Source organism: Panthera leo, chromosome D1 (genome assembly GCF_018350215.1).
Source record: "Panthera leo isolate Ple1 chromosome D1, P.leo_Ple1_pat1.1, whole genome shotgun sequence".
In the NCBI taxonomy this organism is placed as follows: Eukaryota; Metazoa; Chordata; class Mammalia; order Carnivora; family Felidae; genus Panthera; species Panthera leo.
In genome coordinates this window covers 113182882-113204752 of record NC_056688.1, presented here as the reverse complement: position 1 = coordinate 113204752, position 21871 = coordinate 113182882, and the positions used below count along the sequence as shown (strand labels likewise).

General features: G+C 62.2%; 1 protein-coding gene across 2 annotated transcripts in view; it reads left to right on the top strand.

Annotated features, from left to right (window-relative positions):
• The window catches only part of KCNQ1 (potassium voltage-gated channel subfamily Q member 1), a 317819-nt gene that overhangs the window by 255366 nt on the left and 40582 nt on the right, over positions 1-21871 (top strand). Inside the window, exon 16 of one of the 2 annotated variants that reach the window (XM_042905410.1) lies at positions 3215-3304. The exons of the other annotated variant lie outside the window; for it this stretch is intronic. Coding sequence (XP_042761344.1) covers positions 3215-3289 — 75 coding nt within the window. The 3' untranslated portion in view covers positions 3290-3304. Of the gene's footprint in view, positions 1-3214; positions 3305-21871 lie in introns of those variants that run through there. 2 annotated transcript variants of the gene reach the window in all.

Sequence of the window (21871 nt, the reverse complement as noted above, 5' to 3'; positions counted from 1 at the left end):
ATTGATCTGCAGTTTTCTTGTGATTTTTTTCTAATTTTGATGTCAGGTGTTTAAATTCTTTTCTTTTTAATCCTACGTACGCATTTTGGATGCCTTTCGTAAACTTAATAGCTGAGGGTTTTTTTTTTTAATTTTTGTTTTATTTATTTGTTTTGAGAAGGAGAGAGAGCACAAGTGGAGGGGGAGCGGAGAGAATCCCAAGCAGGCTCCACACTGTCGGTGCAGAGCCCTATGTGGGGCTCAGACTCATGAACCGTGTGATGATGACCCCAGCCGAAGTCAGAAGTTGGACGCTCAACAGACTGAGCTACCCAGGCACCCCTTTGGCTGAGAGTTCGTGGGGTTTTTTTTAAATCATGTAGCACATTTATACTTAATGTAATTTCTAATAGATTTGGGTTGAGTTCTAATAGATTGGGTTGAGCAATGTATTTTGTGCTTTCCATTTGTGCTAAATTTTTAATGTTCCCTTTACTACACTTTTCATGCTTAGTTTGCTCCTTTGGTCGGATTGATGGTCATTTCTCGTTCTGCTCTTCCTTCTATTGGCTTTGAAGTTATATATTCTATTGTCATTCTTGTAGATGTTAACCTAGGATATTTTAAATGGATCTATAGCAGGGCTAATTGCTACTTTTGCCCACATCTGCAAAATAGGACATTAGAACACTTTTGATTCAATCATTCGCCTGCTGATTCATATTCTTTGTTGTCGTGTGTTTTAGTTCAGCTATGTTTATTTTTTAACCCAATGGTTCACAAATAACAGTGTTTTCCAATATCCATATGTATTTAAATTTACCCACCTATCTGTCTCTTCTGTCATTCATCATTTATTTTTCATCTCAGATCGTACATCTGGGATCACTTTTTACCACGTTCACGTGGTATTTATGAGGATTTCCTTCAGTGAAAATCAGAATCTGCCAGATTTTATTTTATTTTTTAATGACTTCTTTTACTGTTGTTCTTAAAAAAAAATATTTCCACTGGGAAGAAAATTCTGGGCCCCCCGTTGCCAAAATGGTTTTCTCTCAGCACGTTGAAAATATCATCCAACTATTCTCTGGCTTCCGCGGTCAGTCTTGCGGACAAAGGTGAGGACGAGATCTTGCTCCTTGGAAGACAGAGCGTCTCTTCTCCGTGGCGTCCTCAAAGGTCACTGCTGTGGTTCTAGTGTTCTGCATTTTCACTGCAGTATCTTCGTGGGGTCTCTTCTGTTTGTCCGTCTTGGAATTCGGTGAGTTTCCTCAATGGTCTGGCATCCATTCTGGATTGCTCTCAGTCATTACGTCTTCGGATTCCATTAGACATGCGCAGACCATCTCACTCCCCGCCATGCTTCTTACTGTCCCGTGTTCTAAAATCAGATTGTTTCCCTATACTGTATTCTGGATAACGTCTTCCGATTCACCAACTATTTCTTCAACAGTGTCTAATCTGCTGTTAAACCCGTCCAATGAATCTTTCCAGTAATTTCCCGATTCTTTTTCTATTTATGCGAAACTTCTACGTGGCTCTTACGCATGCTTGATAGATCATGTTTATAATCTCTTTTCCTTCACTTGAACTCTTAAACTTTAAAAAATCTTGGAGTGTATCGAATATGGCCGTGTCGTATTTGGTTTCTCTTACTTCTCGTATCTAAAATCTTTGTGAGTCGGCTTCTCCAGTCTTTTTAATGTTTTTATTTTTTATTTTCTCCTTGCTGGTTCTCATTCATGGTGTTTCAGTCCCTTTGAGGGTTTTCTTCTTTTTAAGTCTTAGCTTCCTACATCGTAAAGTTGATCTGTGGGAATTTTTGAGGCCTAGGGGAGTTGAGGGTCTCGGTTCCGTGGAACCTCGGAAGCACTGAGCTTCCATGGTTGCCTGTTCCTCTGCTATACATGTGGGAGTGCCGCCATCCTGGACTTTGAATTCTAGGCTCAAGTGCTCCAGCCCCCCCAGGCAGTGTGCACTTGGGCCTCCAAGCTGAGTGTGGATGTGATGTCTCAGAGCAAATGCTATTCCACTCCCCTTAGCAGCAAGGCAACCTTCTTTACAGTCTTTTTGGGAAGTGGGTTATGTCTCATCGACCCTCACACTGAGCGTAGAATCCTTCGAAAGTCGACGTGTAGGGCCGGGCCGCGAGACTCCCCACCTGGGGCCGGCCCGGGCTTGGATGCCATCCATCACCGCTGGAGCTCATGTTTGCTTGGCTCATCAGGTGCCTTCAGGGCAACTCTTGCCTCTGTGGGTTCTGCTGTCTGTACTTTCAGACTCTGACCTCCCTTGCTTCCCGGCGAGCTCATCAAGGCCAGTGAGTCTCGCTCCGACACGTGGTCAGACAAGCTCTCGTCCTCGTACAGGGGACAGAATCGGGATTTTGAAGATGGGGTTTTTCTGGGAAGCCTGGGCCTCACGCCTGCTGTGTCCCAGGTCCCTGTACCGCTTCCTGACTCTGCTGATTTCTGTTCCCCCGCGGTCCTGGGAGCTGCTGGGCAGTGGTGATAAGTGCGGTTCGTGCGAGCCCCTGGGGTCTTAGTCATAAGTGGGTCTCATGCTGGAACCCCAGGGGGTCTGGGTTGGGCCACCAGCCTTCAGCAGGCTGGACGGAGAGGGACACACTCCTGCAGTCTCTCTTCCCCTCAGAGAGGAAGGAATCCCCACTGACTTGTACGGAGACCTCCTGGCCTAATTCAGCCTCCAAATCTCAGTCCTGTCCTATTTTCACGTTTAAAACAATAATAATAACAAGTAATAACGAGTGTTGCGCATTTAAAACAGAAGACAGAGACAGAATGTGATCCACAACACTTAGGACATTTACTGTCTGGCCGCTTTCAAGAACTTGGCTGACCCCAAGCCGAGGCCAGTGTTGTCCAATAGAAATCGAATCAGGAGCCACAGATATAACTTAAATTTTTCCAATAGCCATATTTTAAAGGTTTTTTTTTTTTTAACGTTTATTCATTTTTGAGAAGCAGAGCAAGAGCAGGGAAGGGGCAGAGAGAGAGAGGGAGACGCAGAATCCGAAGCAGGCTCCTGGCTCTGAGCGGTCAGCACAGACCCCAACGCGGGGCTCGAACCCACAAACTGTGAGATCATGACCTGAGCCGAAGTCGGATGCTCTTGACCTGAGCCACCCGGGGGGCCCCTCTAATAGCCATGTTTTAAGAGATAAAAAGAAACAGATTAAATTCATTGTAATAATTTTTTTTATTTAACCCAATAGATTGAGAATATTATCGCTTCAGTAGACAATAAATACAAAAACTTCCTGGGACGATCCACACTCTTCAAAAGCTGACGTCCGTTTCACGTTTACAATACCAACGGGGAAAGGGAAGAGGGTGTGTTTTCGTAAGAACTACGTGGTCTGCACTTAGACATAAAATGTACAGTTAAAAAGGAGATTGATTCTCCCACCTAAGTCATTCTAAGCGTAAAGTTTTCCAGTAGCTGAATCGGGGACCTGTGTTTAAACTTAAAGGTGAATGTGCTCAATTTAAATCCAAGTCAAATTCGCTTCCCCCGTTTCGTGAGCCACCTTCAAGCACCGCCAAGTGGGGCTGAGGTGATTGGGCAAGGCCGCTCTGGTGCCTTCCCCCGGCATCCAACCCAGGCTGGACCCAGGGAGGGGCCCGGTGGACACCGACGTGCGGAGAGGGTGCCTGACGCGGGGCAGACGCGGGGCGGCGGGCAGGAGAGCGGCTTCTTAGAAGCTCTGACGCCCCCACAGGGGGCTTGTCTCTGCAGACCCCTCCTCGGCCCCCGTCGCACAGAACCTTCCCCGGATTCCCTCCCTCGAGCCCCCACGACCCACGCCTCTCTGCCCACCGTCTGCCTGGGATCCTGGTTCTTCCGCAGCCTCTGTCTCCCACCGGCCAGGCTTCCCCCCACTTCTGCTCTCAGGAGTCGGTCAGGAGCAGCGCTCACTGCGCGAGGCTGCGTTCCCAGGGTCCACGCTACCTTGGTTCCGTCCTGTCCCTCGCCAGCGGCTCAGGCTGGTCCCATCAGGAAGTCGGGCAGGGGTGGGGGGCTCCAAGGACAACCCTGCCACCACCCCCCCCCCCGCCTCTGGCCTTCCCCCGACACCGCTCTCTGTGCTGGTGAGCTGTTCTTGAGTGACGTGGCCGTAAATAGGCGAAGGCGTGGGCTCTGGCTGATCAAAGGGCCCCCTTCAGAAGCCTTCATTAGCTGCTATTCTGGGAACTGGTTATTTTAAGGTTAGTGTATTTTTTCTTTCCTGAGGAGCCGTCTTAGTGGATGGCGAGGTCCTGAGGTCTTGGCTCTTCAGTCAAACCACACAAGCCCTGTTTTGTCTGGGGTCTCAAAGATAAACCTGTAATGAAAGCCTCAGTTGGTGCTGAGTGCCACCGCCCCCATTCCTGGGCAGAGGTGGGCGGGCCTGCCGGGGAGTCCCCGGCCCCGCGAGCCCAGGAGACCGGGCACTCCGAGCGGGGCCGCGTGGGGCCCCGGGGAAGCCGGGCCCAGCATCCTCGCGGCCGGGGCAGCCCCCGCAGGCCGTGCCCGGAACCAGTCTCGGGAGGCTTCCTTCAGTAGAACAGCAGCTCTGGCCAACGGTCTCCTGTGGCAAGATGCCCACCCCCAGCGGTGGCCGGGGGGGGGCGGGGGGCACACACGGACGTCAGAATGTAAGAAGACGCAATACCCGGGGCTGGCACGCACGCGGGGAGACGGACGCGCTCGTGCCTCGCTGGTGGGACGAGCTCCGGGACGGGGTCTAGCGGCGAGCGTGGACGTCAAAAAACACGTGCCCTGGGCTCTAACGTCTCCACTCCCACGATAGCAAAGCACGGGGGTGGGGCAGGTACAGGGGGGGCGCTGGCCGCACCCCGTCTGTAGGAGCGAGAAAGAGCCGCCCGCTTGGGGTTGGGGAGGAGCCCCAGGAGGGCAGCTTCCTGGGGAGTAGGGACCCCAAGCCGTCCAGAAGCGGGTAAGGAAAGCGTGCGGCCCAAGGTGGGCACGGGGAGGGCCGTGACGCGGGGACCGCACGCCTTGGAGACACCTGGTTCTTGTTGGTCTCGGGTCGAGACGCCCCTCACGGTCCGTGCGTGCGTTCCCAGGTGCGACAGGGGCGTCAGAGGCCAGGCAGCCGCCCTTCCCCGCCAGCCTCCTGCTCTGGCGCTTGGCCCTCGGTCAGCTGGGGCTGCTCTCCCACCAGGACCGCTCCCACCGGGACCGGCCCCCGCCCTGCGGTCACTCCCCCGGGGGCCCCTCTGCGGGGTTCTCAGCTCACCCAGCACCCTGTCTAGGGCTCGGGAAGGTCTGAGCCTCCTTCCCCTGTCCGTGCAAAGACGGGGGGTGCTGTCCGTGGGGGCCAGGCCCCTTCCCAGAAGTGACACACGCATCATTCCCCATTGGCGACCAATGGCATGGCCCCTCCCAGAGGGGTGTGGGGAGTGCAGTCCCAGCGGGACGGCCGGTTTCCAGCCGCGCGATGGGGGGAGCGGGGACCTTAGGAGCCGTCCGTGGGTCAGGACGTCTGTCTGGCCACGTGCATCCAGAGACCGCAGACGCGCCCGGGAGGTAGGCCCGCCTACCCGAGCGTGGGGTGGCCTCCGCGTCTGCCGCGCTGCAGCAGCCAGCCACTGAGGGCGGTGACAGCACGGCCAGCCGGGCAGAGCCCTACAACAGCCCAGCGCCCGAGGGGCCTCCGTGCCGGGCTTGGTTCTGTGGGTCGGGTCCCCCCCGGGGGAGAGGCCTGGGAGGAGCACCCGTGTCTGGCCATCCGTCCGTCCAGCACGGGCCAGCACCCAGCAGTCGTGCACACTTGCCTGGAAGGGACAAGAGAGGGCGATGGGAGTGGCTGTGGTCAGCTATGGGGTCCACCCGCCGTCCGAGCCCTCCTCTCTTCGCCCTTGTCCCCGTGGTCTGGGTGACGGGGCCAGAGCAGGAATCCCTGCCTGAGGGGCTGAACCACACGCGTCAGGAGCCCCTGTGCTGAGGCCCGAGAAGTCAGCGACCCATCACGCCTGGGGGTACCGGGGTGGCCCAGCGGCAGAGAGGCCCAATCACCTCTGTGGGTCTGAGTTCCTGCGGGAGGTGATACAGTCCCGCCCAGTCCAGAGAGTCCGTGGCCCTCATTGACACGAGAGCGTTGGTCAGGGGGCCTTTGAGGGACCTGTAGGTGTTCCAGACCTTTCCGTCCCATCAGAGGTGAGACCCTTAGGTCCCTGTGGCATCTAGAGGGGTTGGCCACCAAGAGGCCACGGATGTGGGATGGAAGTCAGAGCCACGGCTGGCCCAGAGCTGAGAGCTGGAGCCTCTAGCCGGGCGGACGCCCGGGGGCAGCCTGCTGGCCGGGGCGCGGTCCCGGGCCTCTCCCCGTGCGAGGGCAGAGGCTGACCTCGTGGCTTGCCCTTTACCGCTGCCCAGCCCACTCCCTCCTGGCCAGCAGCAACAGGTGCCCCATGGTGACAGCCTCGCCGCTTACCGGCACCACCCGCTCGCCTTCCCAGGAGGGAGTGTGAGTGCCAGCTTTCGCAGCCTGTTTGTGGCCTGAGGGGCCCCACAGGGGCCTGAGGGGCTCTCCCTTGATGGGGTGGAAAGGCCTAGAATGTCTGCAGGTCCCTCCGAGCCACCTTCTGGCCCGGGGCCCGGGGCTGGGGCTATTTGGCGAATGGCAGTGATCCTGAGGATAGCACCCCACCCGGCAGTGGGCCCCCACCTCTGGGACCTTGAGCCGCTGTGGCTGAGCGGGGCCCGGGGGAGCCCGTGGGGAGACAGCCAGTGCTCCCCGCTCTCTGAGCCTCAGTGTCCCCTGTAACCAAGGCAGGGAGGTGGGAAGGAGAGAGGTGTGCGTGTGCGTTCGGGGCCACTCAAGCTGGCCTGGTATCCCGTGGCCCCCGACGCCCAGCAGGACCAGAGCCTGCCCAGAGGGTTGCCAACAGCTGGGCCCACAGGTGCCTCCAGGGCCGGCCCTTTTCACCCAACTTATGGGCCCGGAGCCTCGTCCCTTCCTGAGGTCGTGCCTCAGTGGAGGCAGGGCCAGGATCTGGGCCCTGGGCATCGTGGCTCCCGTGCCCGTGTGTTCTCAGATTGCACACGTGTGGCTTCTAGGCCTCCCGCTCATACGTGGCTCCCAAGGGGCCTTCCTGTCGCCCCTTCCCATTTTACAGAAGACAAAACCCAGCCTTCCCTTTGCCTTTGTGCAGCCAACAGCTGGGTTCAAGCCCTGCCCCCTTGGCTCACTAGCCATGAGAACCCATGAGTCACATCGGGGCCTCAGTGACCCCATGAGTCACCGAGGGTGTTAGTAGTGCCAATGGGCCAAATGCCGTGGAGAATTCCCGAGCCGATCCACATCCAGGCCCGAGGGACCTCACATGCAAAGGCCCTGTGGCACGGGGAGATACAGCAAGCTCCGGAACCAAGAGACCTACCTGGGTTTCTGACTGCAGAGCTCAGAAGGAGTCGTGAGGGTGGGCTGGCCACTGGGCCGGGGGTGGGGTTCAGGGACTAGTCGGGAAGTTCAAGCGCTGCCCTGACCCCACTCGCTGCGTGGCCACGGACAGGCCTTCCAAGCCTGAGCCTCAGTTTCGCCAGCCGCACCGTGGCCTCCCGCTTCTCGTGCCTTCGACAGCCCCAGAGAATTGTTCTTCCCGCCCCCTCCCTGCACCCCCCGCGCCTCCCTTCCCCTTTCCTGGGCGTTTCCCTTTCGGTCTGCCCAGAGACGATACCCCCCCCCCACCCCCGCCCGGCTAGGCCTCCCTGAATGACTCTATTTATAGGCTGCAAATACTGGCCAGAAAGGAAATTTACATTTTTTGAAAAATGTAGCTCAAGTCCCTGTGAACTTGTGTGGGTCGACCGAGAGACGCAGGAGCCCAGAATGGCGGCAGGCGAGGGCGCGTGCCCGGCGGGCGTGCACAGCACCCTGGCCGTGGGTCCTCCGCGGTGCGCAAAGGCCGGTGCGCCATCGGCGGCCTGGACCGGGAGAGCCGCAGCGGGCAGGCCGGCTGCGGGGGCCCAGGCATGAGGGCGGCCCGGAGCCTTGTCTTTGAGGCGAACCCTGCCCAGCCGCCTTGGCCGACCTCAGGAAAACATGTATTTTGATCAAAATGGGCCCTTTTTTCAACTTGTCACCCTGCGGGTCAGGGCACGGCCCGCCCCCGGCCAGTCCTGCATATTAAGCAGTGGCTTGGTCACCTCCAAAAATAGACGTCCCGGCCCCGAGGCCCAGGCCCCGGCCGAGCGGCCCCCCGAAGGTGGGCGGCGGGGAGCCCGTGGCCCGGCCACGCGGGGGGCCGCCTCCCCCGGGGTCCCCAGAGCCAGGCCAGGGACAGGATCCGAATGTCCGTCCGGGAGCCTCCGGGGCTGGGAACGGGGTGGCGGCCTCGGCGGCCCGGGCCCGACGTGGCGGGGTGGGGGGGGGGGGGCCGTGGCGCGTGGCAGGTGGATGCCGGCAGGTCCCCGCCCGCAAAGCCGCGGGCGGCCCCCACCCTGCCCGGGGCCTCCAGGTCCGCAGGCCGGGGACCGTCCTCCTCCCGGGCCGCCCGCGTCCACAAAATGGCTGACGCCGTCGTCCGGGCTGGGGCGGCGCGCGCAGGGGAGTCGCCGTGCGGACCTGCTGTTTATTTTGCCGAGCGCGCGGCCTTCTCGTTGCCCGGGTTCCGAGCGCTCCAGAGGCAGATGGAAATTTTTGTGGATTGAACACGGAGCTGAGGCGCGCTGGGCTGTTTGGGTTGGCAGCGGGCTCCCTCCCCACCCCGTCCCTCATCCGCTGCCCCCGCCCTCGTCACCGGAGCGTCCATTCATGCCTCCGCTCGGGGTGCCCTCCCTTGCTCCCCCCGGGGGCCGGGCGGGGGCTGGCCCTGCTGGCCCAGAGGAGGTAGCCTCGGACCCCTCCCCAAGTTTGGGAGAGGCCGCAGGACAAAGGGAGACGGAGTGGGACGGCCCGCTCCTTGGGGCCCTTTGCAGGCCGGGGCCCCCTCTGACCTCCGGATCCTCGTCTGTGAAACGGGAGCCATTGTACAGACAAGGCAAGCAGTGTGTGGGGCGTGCCTGTGGGTGCAGCTCCAGGAAAACGCTCGGGACACGAGGCCCGTCACAGGTCCTGCTCGCAGGCAGGCCCACAGGCACCGGGGGAGCGTGAGGGGCGCGCCCTCCCACTCAGAAGAAGCCCTCTGTGTCTCGGCAGGACTGGAGGGTCCGCCGGTCTGCGGGAGACGTCTCTAGGGGCAGGGGAGCAAGGCCTGTGGATATCTGCGGGGATAATGTCCCGGGCAGAGGGCACAGCCGGTGCAAAGGCCCTGAGGCGGGGCCGGGCCGGGCTCACGTGAGCGGCGGGCAGGCGGCAGCTTGGCGGGAGCCACGGGCTGAGGAGGAGCCTGCAGGTCAGGGGCAGACAGGTAGAGGGCCGGGCAGAGCATCAGGCCTGGTGAGCCACCGGAAGCTGGAGGCTTCGCTGGACAGAGGTGGGGTCTTCAGGGCCGAGGAGGGCAGAGATCTGACCGCGCCACTCTGGCAGGTTGAGAACAGACAGAATGCAGGGAGGTATGGCCGCAGGGGGGACCTCGTGGGGCCGGCGTGTACCCCTCCTGCCCGTCCCCCGCGCCCACTGCCCCCACCCCCACCCCGCGACGCGGGCTGGTCAGCGTGCACAGCCCCACTCTGTTCCCAGCCGGCCAGGAGCCACAGGTCAGGCCTCTCACATAAAGAGCCATCTGTGTGGGCAGAGAGGTGGCCGGCCAGCCTGCCGCCCGCACAGGGACACTCGATCCAGCGGGGCCTCCCCGGAGGGGCCTGTGGACACCCTGTTGGACCAGCGGCACCCACCCCCCTGGCAGAAGATCCTCAGGGTGCCGTGAGGCCCTGGCCCGAGGTACTGACATCCGGGCGACCCCTGTCACCTGGCCACTATGGGCCCCAACATCCAGAGCCATGGGGCCGGGCAGGGTGTCTGTGGTCCCGTCCTGGGTGGGGTCTCGGCTTTGCGGCTTCATGACACCACCTTTTTATAAGAGGGGTCGTGTCCCACATACCCATAGGGTGGAAACTGCGTTGGCAGGGACCTGAGAGTCTCATCTCAACCCCATACCTTCTCCAGAACCCATGGGTGTCCTAGAAATTGAGGCCCCTCTGGTCTCGGCAGAGGGACCACAAGTCACGGGAGCGGAAAGCAAAGCGACCAGGAAAGGGTCCCCCTGAAGAACTGCCCGCGTGCGCACAAGCATTCAGTCATCTTATGTCCGTTGAGTATCAGCCACACGCGGGGGTCGCCCCAGGAATGGGACAGGCTGGTCTCTCTCCCTCGGAACACACGGTCCGAGAGGCGGGACAGGGGATGCACCCAGTGACCCGTAACTCCCTATTTCCCAGTATGGAAAAGAGGGTGCACGGGGCGGGCGGGGGCCTGGGGCCAGCCGGGAAGGAATGAGGCGGAGGCTGTCGTGGGGTGGAGGAGTATCCGGGTCAGCAGCCTGTGCAAAGGCCCTGGGGCACAGGCAGAAGGGGGGCAAAGCCATCTGAGGCTGAGAGCAGGCAAGTGAGACGGTTCTGCGGCCGCCACCCCCTGTCCCATGCCTGTCCCTTCCAGGCTCCTCTCTCCTGGTAGGTGGAAACGGGGAAGCCCACGGATCACTGTCCTTTGAGGACAAAAAGATGCCCATGGGCGGACAGAAGGCCCTGGGAGGAGTGGCTCATCACACCCCGCAAAGTCGCAGAGGGCAAGGAGGGCAGGGCCAGGCAGGTCCCAGGCAGGTCCCAGGATGCGAGTTTGCGGTCACTCCCCGTTCCCGAGTCCGCTCAGCTCACCGGCACGCAAGTCAGCTTACCGTTCTCTGCCTCGGTCTCCCTGCCTCGTCTCCCTGCCCCGTGGGTGCTGCGTGGGCCGGGCAAAAGCACCCGGAACAGCTGGGGAGTCTCCGTGTCCTTCCCAGCAGGGAGGTCCTGCCATTCCTGGGCTTGCAGCTGTCGGGGGGCACCCCTGTCTGGGGACCCCACCCGCAAGGCCACGGGGGAGCAGGTGACCTGGCTTCTCTGTCCCACCCCAACCCCCTCCGTTCCTAAGACTGGAGCGGTGCCCCCAAACAGCCTGCCCGCGCCCCCCACCCAGGGCCGGCCAGAGCTAACGGAACGGTGACCTGTGGGCACGGGTGGGCACCACTGAACTGCTTTCTGTGCCAGGCCGGCTCCCTCCCTGCCTCAGGCAGACCCTTGGTCGCCACCCCTGTGCTCACCTGCCATCCAGAGTCCGTCTCGTCCCCTCCCCGCTCCTGCTGGCTCCAGGCTTTCCGTTACCTCAGCACAGCGACGCCCGGCAAGCCCCCACCCGCCAGCCCCAGAGCCCCTTTGCGAGGAAAACCAGCTTGTTTTTCAGCCCCGTAAACCTGGCGGGAGCCGCACGGCCCCCTGCCTCAGTGCTGGGACCCCCGTCATGGGCACACGGAGGCCCAGGGCAGCAGGGAGGCCCCTCGGGTTCCCCCACAGAGCCAGACGCTGTGGGCTGTTCTCCCTGTTGAGGGCCTGTCCTTGTCCCCACGCAAGCCCGTTGCTACACGGTCCCTGCCCGCAGCACCCGACAGGTGTGATGGTAGCAGGACGTCGGGCAGGTGCTGACACAGCTGACTTTCATCCGGTCACGGCTGGTTTCTGTGCAGAGGGAGCCTGTGCCTGTCCCGGACCTCGCCCTAAAGGACCGTTGAGGTCAAGCCGGACCCACAGGAGAGAGTGCCACCCGTGGCTGGGGGCACAGCATCCTGGGACTTATGAGGACTGTGCCCACAGCCCTGAGACAGGCAGTGCCAGTCAGGAGGCCCTGCGAGGAAGAGGACGGAGCTGGAAGCCGGGTACCTCCCTAGTGACGTCCCCCTTCACCTGTGTCCCCGTCCCCCACTGGCAGGCAGGGGGCAGAGCACGCTCCGCTCCGGGGGCCATCTTCCCTGGGCTTCCCTGACATCCGACGCCAGCTCCTGCCTTCTGTGTCCCCCAAAGCCCCCCAGAGCACCCAGGGCTGCCCACCCCCCTCAGCCCTCACTCCGGGTCCCCGGCATCCTCCCCTGTGCACATCTGACCCCCCTTGGCCGTGTCTCGAAGGCTCTCCTCTCCTCTGTGGGGCTCAGCTCCATATCCTCCTCGGCCCCCCTCCATGCTTCCCCTGCTCCAGCCCCGTTCCTGGGCCGTGGGACCCTTTCACACCCAGCCTCTGCCTGTGCTGTGCCCCATCCCAGACCGCCTCTGTGGGCATGCACGGCGCGAATGACAGGGGGCAGGGGGAGGGGGACACAGACACCCAAAGGGGCTGGGGCACGTGCCCTGCCCACCCTCCGTCTTTCCTACTTCCGTCAGAAAGCGTCCTGGAGAAGGTTCCTCAGTCCCACCTGCAGGCCAGACAACCTGGGGACGGGCCAGTCCCCAGCGCCCACCCGGCCCCGATGCCAGCCAGGGTCACCTTAAAAATAGCCGTGGGGTGGGGGGGTCTGCGGTGGCAGGCGACCCTTTCGGACTAATTTATTGGTGACAGCAAAATGACGCCGAGTTCCGAAAGAAAGAAAGAAAGAAAGAAAGAAAGAAAGAAAGAAAGAAAGAAAGAAAGAAAGAAAGAAAGAAAGAAAGGGACCCGCTCTATTTCCTCATTAACATAATTGCAAACAGAACGAATCTTTCTTGATTTCATGTAAACAACAGCTTGAAATAGTTTATAATCCTTGCAGGTATCATATTAAGTTCTTACTTATGGTCTGGAAATTAATTAGCCTTGCAGCAAGACAAATGTGAGAACTGTGCATTTTTGACAAGAAAATTAAGCAGCTATTGGAGAAAATGTAACTTAATCGTCACAGAGAAAATTGTTTGTAAATTGGTCGCGTTGTCTGAACTCTCGCCTCTGTGGCCGCCGGGGGCTGGGTGAGCGTGCGAGCTTGCGTTTGCCTAATCTGGGGCCGGTTTGGGCGATTATTGGGGTGGCGGTAGGGGGAGGGATCAGAGGGACCGAGAGTGGGGCAGGGACGAGGAGAGGAGGGAGGGAGGAGGAGACCCATATGAAGGAGCCCATGGCGGAGGAGGGCCAGGAGACGGGACGCAGCGATCGGGGGACCACCCTTCCCTGACCTCACAGCCTATACTGGGACCTAAGGGAAGGAGGAAGCAGAGCCCTCAGGTAACTGGGAGGAGGGCTCCACGCAGAGGGCAGTATGACCAAAGGTCCTGGGGCAGGGCTGAGTCTGGGACAGACAGGAGGCCGAGGGGGCTGCAGCAAAGCGAGAGAGGGGCCGTGCAGGAGAGAAGCCCTCAGACAAGGGGTGGTTGCCGGGAGCCTTGTGTGCGAAGGTTCAGGTGCCCTGCCCAAGGCGGCTGGAGGGCAAGTTAGGAGGGAGGAGTGCGACCAGTGCTCAGCGGCCATCTTTGGCCCAGCAAGGTGGCGAGGAGGGGTCGCGGTGGACGTGCCCACTGCCTCCCCCCCCGCACCGCCTGTGGTGGAGGCTGGTGGGGCAGGTAGGTGCAGGGCGAGGGCTGCTGGAACCAACACCCTGCTTAGCATTCGTGCCACGAGGCACGTTGCACGGCTTCTGTGTGCCTCAGTTTCCTGAGCCCTGACGTGGGGGACGGACGGGAACAGCCACCAGGCTGTTTGGGGATTGGGGATGTGCCGTGTCGCACACCCAGAGCCGGCACGTAGCGCTCCCCAGGGAGGACGGGCGAGCGCGGTTTTCCAGGTTACGGAGTCATTCGGCTGCGGTGGGCAGCAGAGAATGGGCGGAGGCAGAACAGGAGGAGAGGGTGGCTCGGCCGGTGCTCACGAGACTCTGGCCGTGGGACCAGACCCAAGGGGTAGAGGACAGAATCGCACAGCCCGGTCTGGCCGCCCGCTCTGGAGAATGTTCTGGAAGGGGTGGGGAAGGCGGGCGATCAGCAAGCCGCCCAGGGTGGGCCCTGGGAGTGGGGATGGGGCGGTGTGCCGGGTGCCAGAGATGCTGAGAGGTGAAAGCAACGGCATCTGGTGAAGGGAGGGGATGGGCTGGGTGGTGGCTCCGTGGCCATGCCAGTGGCCGAGACAGGGTGGCCCCGTGCAGGACTCCGGAGGCACACGAGCCCTTCCACTGCAGCAGGACGCCCCCAAAAGTCTCGCGGTGGAGGCAGGTCAGGTGGGTGCCCGGCGTGCCTTCAGGGGCCCCCACCCCCGCGTCCCCTCTTGCTGACTGGCCCCTTGTATCAGTCAGCACACGCTGCTGTAACAGATGCCACAAACGGGCCGCCTAAACCGTGAACGCGCATCTTTCACAGCCCTGGAGACTGGAAGTCCAAGGTCAAGGCTGCGGCAGGGCCAGCTTCCGGGGAAGGTTCTTCCTGGCTTGTGGAAGGCCACCGCCTGACTGTCCTCTCGTGGCCTCCCCGGGGCACTGAGAGCTCTGGGACCTCCTCCCACGAGGGCGTTAATGCTGTCAGATCGGGGACCCCCTGTGACCTCTCTTCGCCTCAGTGTCTTCCTCAAGGCTCATCCCCAAATACAGTCACAGGGGTTACGGCTCCAGCACGTGGACTTGGGGGGCGCGGTCCGGTCCATAACACCCGTCCGCCGCCCGAGGGCCCGAGGGGGAGCCCGGGGTCACCCCCGGCTCCTCCCCTCCCCCTCCCACAAGCGAAGTGTAGGGGCACCAAGCGGGAAGCTAGAGAGGGAGAGAGCCCTTGCCTCTCAGGGCCACACCCATTGGCCAGGTCAGGGCAGCGCAGCGCAGCCCCTCTGCATGGTGAGGGGACCCGGGTCCGTGGGGCTCCTCGTGACCGCCACCTCCCCCAGCAGCACGGGCCCCGGGCCCCACGCGGGTAACAGAGGAGCCCGCGGCAGGGTGCAGGCCCTGGTTCTGCCTCGGTGGTCAGGAAGCGGGCGGCTTCGGGGTCGGGCGTCGGACCCCGACCTACTGCGTACGAGCCGCGGGGCCTCGGGCCCGGCTGGCCTCCCTGAGCCCGCTCGTCCTCGCTGGAGATCCAGGATGGCCCCACCCCCCCGCCCCGCTGCCCTGAGGTCTGCGTGCTGACCGTGCGGGGACCACGAGAGCCGCTGGGAACGTGCTGGGCACACAAAGCCTGTCGCGTAGCCTGGACAGGGCACACCAGTGCCGTGTAAACTCTGAAGCGAAGGTGTGCGTGGCACTGCCCCGCTCCAGACCCTGAAATGCCAGAGCCACCCAGCTGCCCACGCCCTGCCGTGTCAAAGCCTACAGGCCACTCTGCCGAGCCACTGAGGGTCCCCTGCTGCCCACGCAGCCCACACATCCTTCCCGTTGGGGAGGAAGCTCAGGCTTTGCAAGGAAGGAATGCCACACGAGGCCACCCCAAACAGCACAGACGTCCCGTGTCCTACCTACTTTCACACCAGCACGGGCCCGACCTCCGCCCCTCTCGGGGAGGGGTGGGGCAGAGCCCCCAGAGCCCTGTTCAGCACTGGGGCCTGGGCGGGGGGGGGGGGGGGGGTCTTAGCTCTCAGCTCCTCCTTCCTGCCATCTCCAGACCCCCAGACAGGCCCAGGGGTAGCCTGGTGACATGGACAGTTCATGCCCCTGCTCTGAGCCTCCATTTTCCCACCTGTACGATGGGGATGATGAGAGGCCCCAACTCAGAAGAAGCAGGAGATTGAGGAGGAATTCCTCTGTAGGGCGGGCTCCCTCGGGGAGGGTTTTTGCCATTACTGCCACAAGGGAGGAGTTCAGCTGGGACTGGGGGGTGGCCCTGTGACCAGGGACCCACGAGGTCAGCTAAACCACTCCCTGGCCATGGAGAAGGCTGTGTGGAACCTTCTAGACTGCCTAGTCTGCTGAGGGGGAGGACAGCAAGACAGTAGACTCAGATCCTGGCCCTTTCCCTGTCCCTGGCCAGTGGGACTAGGGACACAGCGCAGCCTCCCAGACCGCGTCAATACCGACCATCATCTCGAGGGGCCGGTCCTGGAATGTGCTCCCCCTTGGACGCTGGTGGCCTCTTGAAGGACCCCCTAAGACCCGTTCGTGAATCCCGCCAGAGACCCCGGCCACGGCAGAGCAGGGTCACAGTTTACCCCGGCCTCACCACCCCTTCAGGGCTCGGGGCTCAGCTCGGTGCTCTCTCTTTCAGGCCTCCACGGTGGCTCTGGTGGCCACTCCCGTAGGGCAGCCCTATGCCCCCAGAGTCCCCAGGAAGTGAGGACAGGCCTGGCAGAAGCTACTTCACCCGGCCAGCCCCCCGCCTGGCACTTTGCAGAGGACAGAGGGCACCGGGCACCTCCTGCATGGCCACGTTGGAGGCTCCGGGTCCAGGAAGTCGGGGATCACAGAGGGAGGGGGGCAGGGAGGGGGTCGACACCACGGGCTGGAAACGGCAAAGCCACTGCCAGTCCCCCAGCGCTTCATGCCCTAGGCCAGGGAGCCACCGTCACCCAAGCCCACGCCCTTGGGCCCGGGCAGCAGGGCCGGGGGGTCCCCAGCCATCCCAGCAGTCCCTCAGCATTGCCTGTGTCAGCCAGGCTGCCCGTGGATGCGACCGGCGGGTGGGTTAGGCCGCGCTCTGGGCTCGTCTGCTCCATGAAACGACCCCTGGGCCCCCCCCCCCCCCACCATGAGACCCCCGGGACAAGGCCTGCCCCGGCCTCTCCCCACGAGCAGAAGACAGGCAGGCAGCGCAAATCCCAGCGTCAGCCAGGCACTGGGGCACCTGCCAGTGTGGCACCCGTAAACCTGGAGGGTAAGAAGGCCGGGGGGCCCGGCAGCTCAGGACCCCAGCCAGGGCCCCGCACTGGACACACCCAGGGACCAGCGTGGCCTTGCAGGAGGATTCTGGGCTTGTCTGAGCTGATCGCAGAGAAATGAACGGTGTCTGCGAGTCCAACAGGGCCTCCGAGGGGCCGCGTTCGCCTGCACGGAGCTAGGGCTTGGCGAGGGAAAAATGCTCCCGGCCAAGGGTCAGCCCCAGCCAAGGCAGGGATGGGCCGGGGTGGGAGCCTGGCCTGAAAGCCCTGAAGGCAGGGCGGGGAGAGGAGAGCCCAACTGTGTGCTCGGGGGGGTTGTCTGAGGAGGTCTTGGGGCGCAGATAAAAATATGTCCCCGAGCCAGAGTGGGGGGGACGCCGTCCCCCCTACCCTGGAGGATGCACCTACGTCCCCGGGAACTCTTGAGGTGTCCCGTGCTGTGGTTGGGATCCAGAGCTGGTGTGCCACCTGACCTCACCCCTGCAGGCGTGCTGATCCCGGGCAGGGCTGGGGAGGGGGTGGGTGTGCTGGGGGAGGGTCTGCGCGCCGGGTTCGGGGAGGGGTTTCAGAGCAGCCTGCCTGGGCCTGTGCCCTCTGGAGCTCTGCTGCCGGCCCTTTCCTCCCTGCCTGCTCCAGCCTGCCCAGAACGCAGCTCGGGGGCCGGTGCCCGCCCGCAGCCTGCCCCCCAAATGCCCGGAGCTGCCACCTGCCCAGGCCTGCCCGGGGAACTCCCAGGGCCCTTCTTTCTCCTGTCCTCTAGGCCGTGGTCCCCACTCCTCTCCTGGCCTCTCTCATGCCCTCTGGCCCCCAGCCCAGCCCCACCAGCTCCCACCCTGCCGGCTGCCTTGTCGTGCGCCCGCTGGCCGCTCTGTGCCCCACGCTGGCTGCCAGTCCCACAGCCCCAACGTCAGTGGAGTTCAGCCCAGCCCAGGAGGTGGAGCCACCTTGGGTCACCTCTGCAGCCACCTGGCGGGTCCCGTTCATGCCCAGCCCGGAGAAGTGCATGGCGGTAGCTCGTGGAGCTGGGCAGGGCCACCGGGCTGTGCAGAGGGGGCCGGTGTCGTGCCCTCCGTGGGAGTGCGTGTGCTCTCGAGTGTGAAAAGAACCAGGAGCTGTTTCCGCATCTTAAATTCGAGGTGTGTCAGGGGGGTCACACGGTCCTCCAGGAAAGCCGGTGGCCAGTTAGAGGGTAACGGGGGGTGGGGAGTGCCCTGTTCCCAGCACGCCTAGCGTGTTTCGGGGGGGAGAACAACCAGCACTTGGGGTTTGTCTTCCCAGTGCCGAGGGACAGGCCACCGTCTGACATGTGCACGGCTCATAGGCGTGAAAGACCAGCCCCGTGGTCCACGCCCCAGCGCGTGCTGCCTCCCGTGCGGCGGGCGCTGCTGGCCTTACGCGTGTTTGAGGAGGCGGAGGCCTGGGCGCACAGCCTCGAGGCTCGGGAGGGACTCGTCTCCAACCCACTGCCCATCCCCCGGGACCCAGGATAACGTTTCTGGTAGGGGAGAGGCAGGAGCATCACAAACCAGATAGTACGTCGAGAGCACCAGCCGTGTAGGGGGAGAGTCAAGCTAATGTGTCCAGCTTACAGACACTGTAGGTGTAGGGCCATGGGTGTCACGTTGAAACCATTTAAAAGGCACAACCAGGAAGGGTGTGTGAGTAGCCAGCCCGCAGGCAGCGGGCAGAGGTGACCTCCACCTCGGTGGCTCAGGCTGAGCCAGCCTCTGCGGCAGGGCTGAGAGCTGGAAACGGGGAGCGGGGCTGCAGTCTCACGAGGCCCCCTCCCCACCAGGTGGCGGGCCAGGGAGAAAACCGCAGGTGACAATGGAGAGAGACACTCCTTAGTAGAAAGGCACTAAGGGTGGGCAAGGAGCTGGAAAGACAGTTCACAAAAGAAGGGTCACAGAGACTGAAAAGATGCCTCACCCCTTCTGTCCTCAGAGACAGGGCTGGTCAGCCACGGCCCAGGGGTCTGATCCGGCCCTCAGCCTGTTCCTGTAAATAAAGTTTTATTAGAACACAGCCACGCCCACTCGTGTAGGATGGATGTCTGACCGCCCTCACATTGCAGTGGCAGAGTTGAGGGGTTGTAACAGAGACCACCCGGACCTCGACGCCTAAAATATCTACCCCCTGACCCTTTACAGAGAAATTTGCAAACCCTTGTCCTAAGAACTTAGATGGAGAGATACAAGACTGGATGTAAATTCTGTGCTGGCAACGCAGGGATGAAATGGGCCTGGAAACTGGTCTCCCCTTCCAGAAAGTGCCTCGAGGAAATGTGTCAAGACCATGAAAACCTGCTCCTCTCCCTGTGGCCCTTTGGTCCCCCTTCCAGCAATCTACCCTGAAGAACGAATCAGAGGTGCCCCAAAGAGTAACGTGCAAACCAGCTAATGGCAGTCTTAGTTTTAACAGTGAGAAATTAGACAGACAGCACGGCCAACATTTGAGCACTGGGGATCGTTATGGAGCTTCTAGTGACCTGGGAAAATGCCTAGTGTACGAGGTGACTCGGAAATGGACGGGGAGCAGCGTGATCCGAGCGGGCGAGGACGTGTGTGTGTGTGTGTGTGTGTGTGTGTGTGTGTGTGTGTGTGTGTGTAGAAAACAGCGCCTTACAGAAAAGCGGGCTGTTCCCGCTGTCTGTCTCTGGAGGGTGGGCTCCCAGATGCACGCATGAAGAGCTTTTCCTGTACTTTCCAAAATTTTGTCCTGAGCCGTTTTGGTTTCAACGAGTGGGAAACAGTGAGCAATAAATGTGGAGGGGAGGAGGCTTTGAGGGGCTCCCCTGCAGAAGCGCCTTGTCTGGGAGCGGCGGGGGGGACCGCAAGCTGGGCTGTGGGACCGGGCACCCGCTCGGGCCACGCCCAGGTTGGGCCAACAGGCCAGGCCCGGGGACCTCTCTGCTCTGCTCGCTGAGAGCCACTGGGGTCACCTGGGGCCTTGTGTAGGTGGGGCGGGCACCTTCCCGGGCTCGCCCGCCCGACCTGCTCCCCACCTGCCAGCCGCGTGCCCCAGCCCACTGCCTCCACGGGGCGGCCATCATCAGGTGGCTGCCGTGAGGACATCGAGGCTCAGGTCCCCTTTTGAGGTGACTCCCCCGACCGGGGGTCTGTGTAGTGGGTGGGACCCACCCCTGCGGCCCCAGAGACTGACACCCTCCCCTGAAGTAGGGCCGGGCCCCTGCCCCAAACCCCCCCCTAGGCCTCAGGTGCCTCCAGCCTCCGTACTGGTCCCCCGTTTCGATGGGGCAAGGGGCCCAGGGCCAGAGGGACAGAGCCGAGTGGCCGCTCGGGGCGGGCGCGGGAGAGTCTCGGCTCTTTCCAAAGGCGCCAACATTTCCTTGTCACAAAATGAAGTCAATGGGACAGTTAAGGGCGGGGGGGGGGGGGGGCAGATTTTAAATTGCCGCTTTAAGCCATTTGGAAGTCTGCTAATTATTCTCTTGGGGAAAGAAACGCAGGTTCATTATTATAATGAGCTTTGGGCAAAATATTTCATCAAATGTGACACTGCAGTGGCTCCTGAAGACAGTGGCCTCCCTCTGAAAGGCCTCCTGCCCGCCTCGCAGCTAATTGGCCCGGGGTCTGCCTGGCCCTGTGCTGTTTGTGTGCTGTTTTAATTCGCTTATGAAAAGCCCCCGCTTTGATGTCCGGGACCAGATAAGGACGTCGGCGGGGACCGGCGCGGGGAGTGGGTCTGCCCGCGAGGCCTCCCCGCCGCCCGCTCTGGGCCCCAGGCCAAGGCGATGTCATGAGGTAGCTGCACAAACAGTCCTGCCTGAAAAAATATGCTTTTGTTTCACTAATAAATCTCTCCTTGGAACACTCCCCGCGGGCCCGCGGCTCTCCTTGGGCCGGCCACTGCCTGGCGGGGCCTCCCTGCTCGGCACCGGGCACGGGGGGTCCTGTGCCTCGAGGTAGGCACCACGCGGTCCAGCGTGGCCCAGACCCGGCCGCCCCACCCCTCCCTCCCCTGCCCTCTTCCCCGACCTCCCCACATGCTGGCCTCAGTGACCTCTCTCCGCCCCCTTTCCCTGCCTCCGAGCTTGGTCCTCAGGGGGCGCCCAGCTGGGGTGGGGGCAACCAGTCTGCAGCTCACATCTCGGGCCGCGGGCGGACAGACCACCCCCACCGTCCCGCCCGGCTCTGTCTCTGTGCGACCGCCTGCCTTCCGTAGGCCTGGGGGACGGCGGCCCTGCCGTCGGGAGCCCAGAAGGCAGCTCAGCCTGGCCTGCCCAGGGCCTGTCCGGGGTCACAGCATCCACAGCATCCTGTGCGGGAGGCGCCGGCTCCGCTCCAGGGCTATCTTGGCCAGGACGGGGGACTGAGGCCGGCACCCTGCCCATCCCAGGCAGACCCCGGGAGCCGGCAGCCGAGGGATATACGGGGTGGTCCGGCCCACGCGGAGGGACAGGCAGATGGCGTGGCACCCCTGGGCCCGGCTCTGTCCCCCTGCCGTCACCCCCTCCTTGCTCCTCTGCCCCCTCTCAGGAGCCTGCCTTAACCCTGACTCTCTGCCCGGCCGCCACCCACTTCTCTCCTTCCCCGCCTCGCCTCTGCCCCAGCCCCCCATCTCCCCTGTCGCCCTCCAGAAGCCCCCCTTCCCTTGCCTCACCAGCTCCCCACAGCCCCTGTGGTCTCTCCTGTCAGTGACAGGAGTAGCACTGACAGCAGGGAAAGCTGAGCTCGGACCCTTGCCTTCCCACTTCCTGGCTGTGCCACCCCAGGCACCCCTCCCGGCCCCTGGGAGGCTCGCTTTCTGCGTCCGTAAGGAGGAGTCAGGGACACTAACTCTGGGCCCCTGGCCAGGATCACCTGGAGCCCTGTCTGTTGAGCACCTGGCCTGGCGCCCGGCGCGTGGCAAGGTGGAAGTTCTTGGTCCCCACCCCCTCCTGTGGGCACCACTGTGGGCACTGCTGTGGGTTTGTCTTCCCCGCCCACTGCCAAGCACCAGACGGGGATTTGACACCATCTGCCCGGGGCACCGAGAGCCCGGTGGGCTGCGGCTCGAAGTAAATGCCACCGGGCTGACCCCGCGTCCACTCCCCACAGCGCCCGCCCGAGCTCCTACCATGTCCCAGACAGCGGGCGTGTACTGGGGGTGCCACAGGGACAAGATAGCGCTGCCGGCATTATGGCGCTGGCCCCGATCAAAAGTACACCGTGTAATCGCAGACCTGGACGGTGGCCGTGCAGGAGC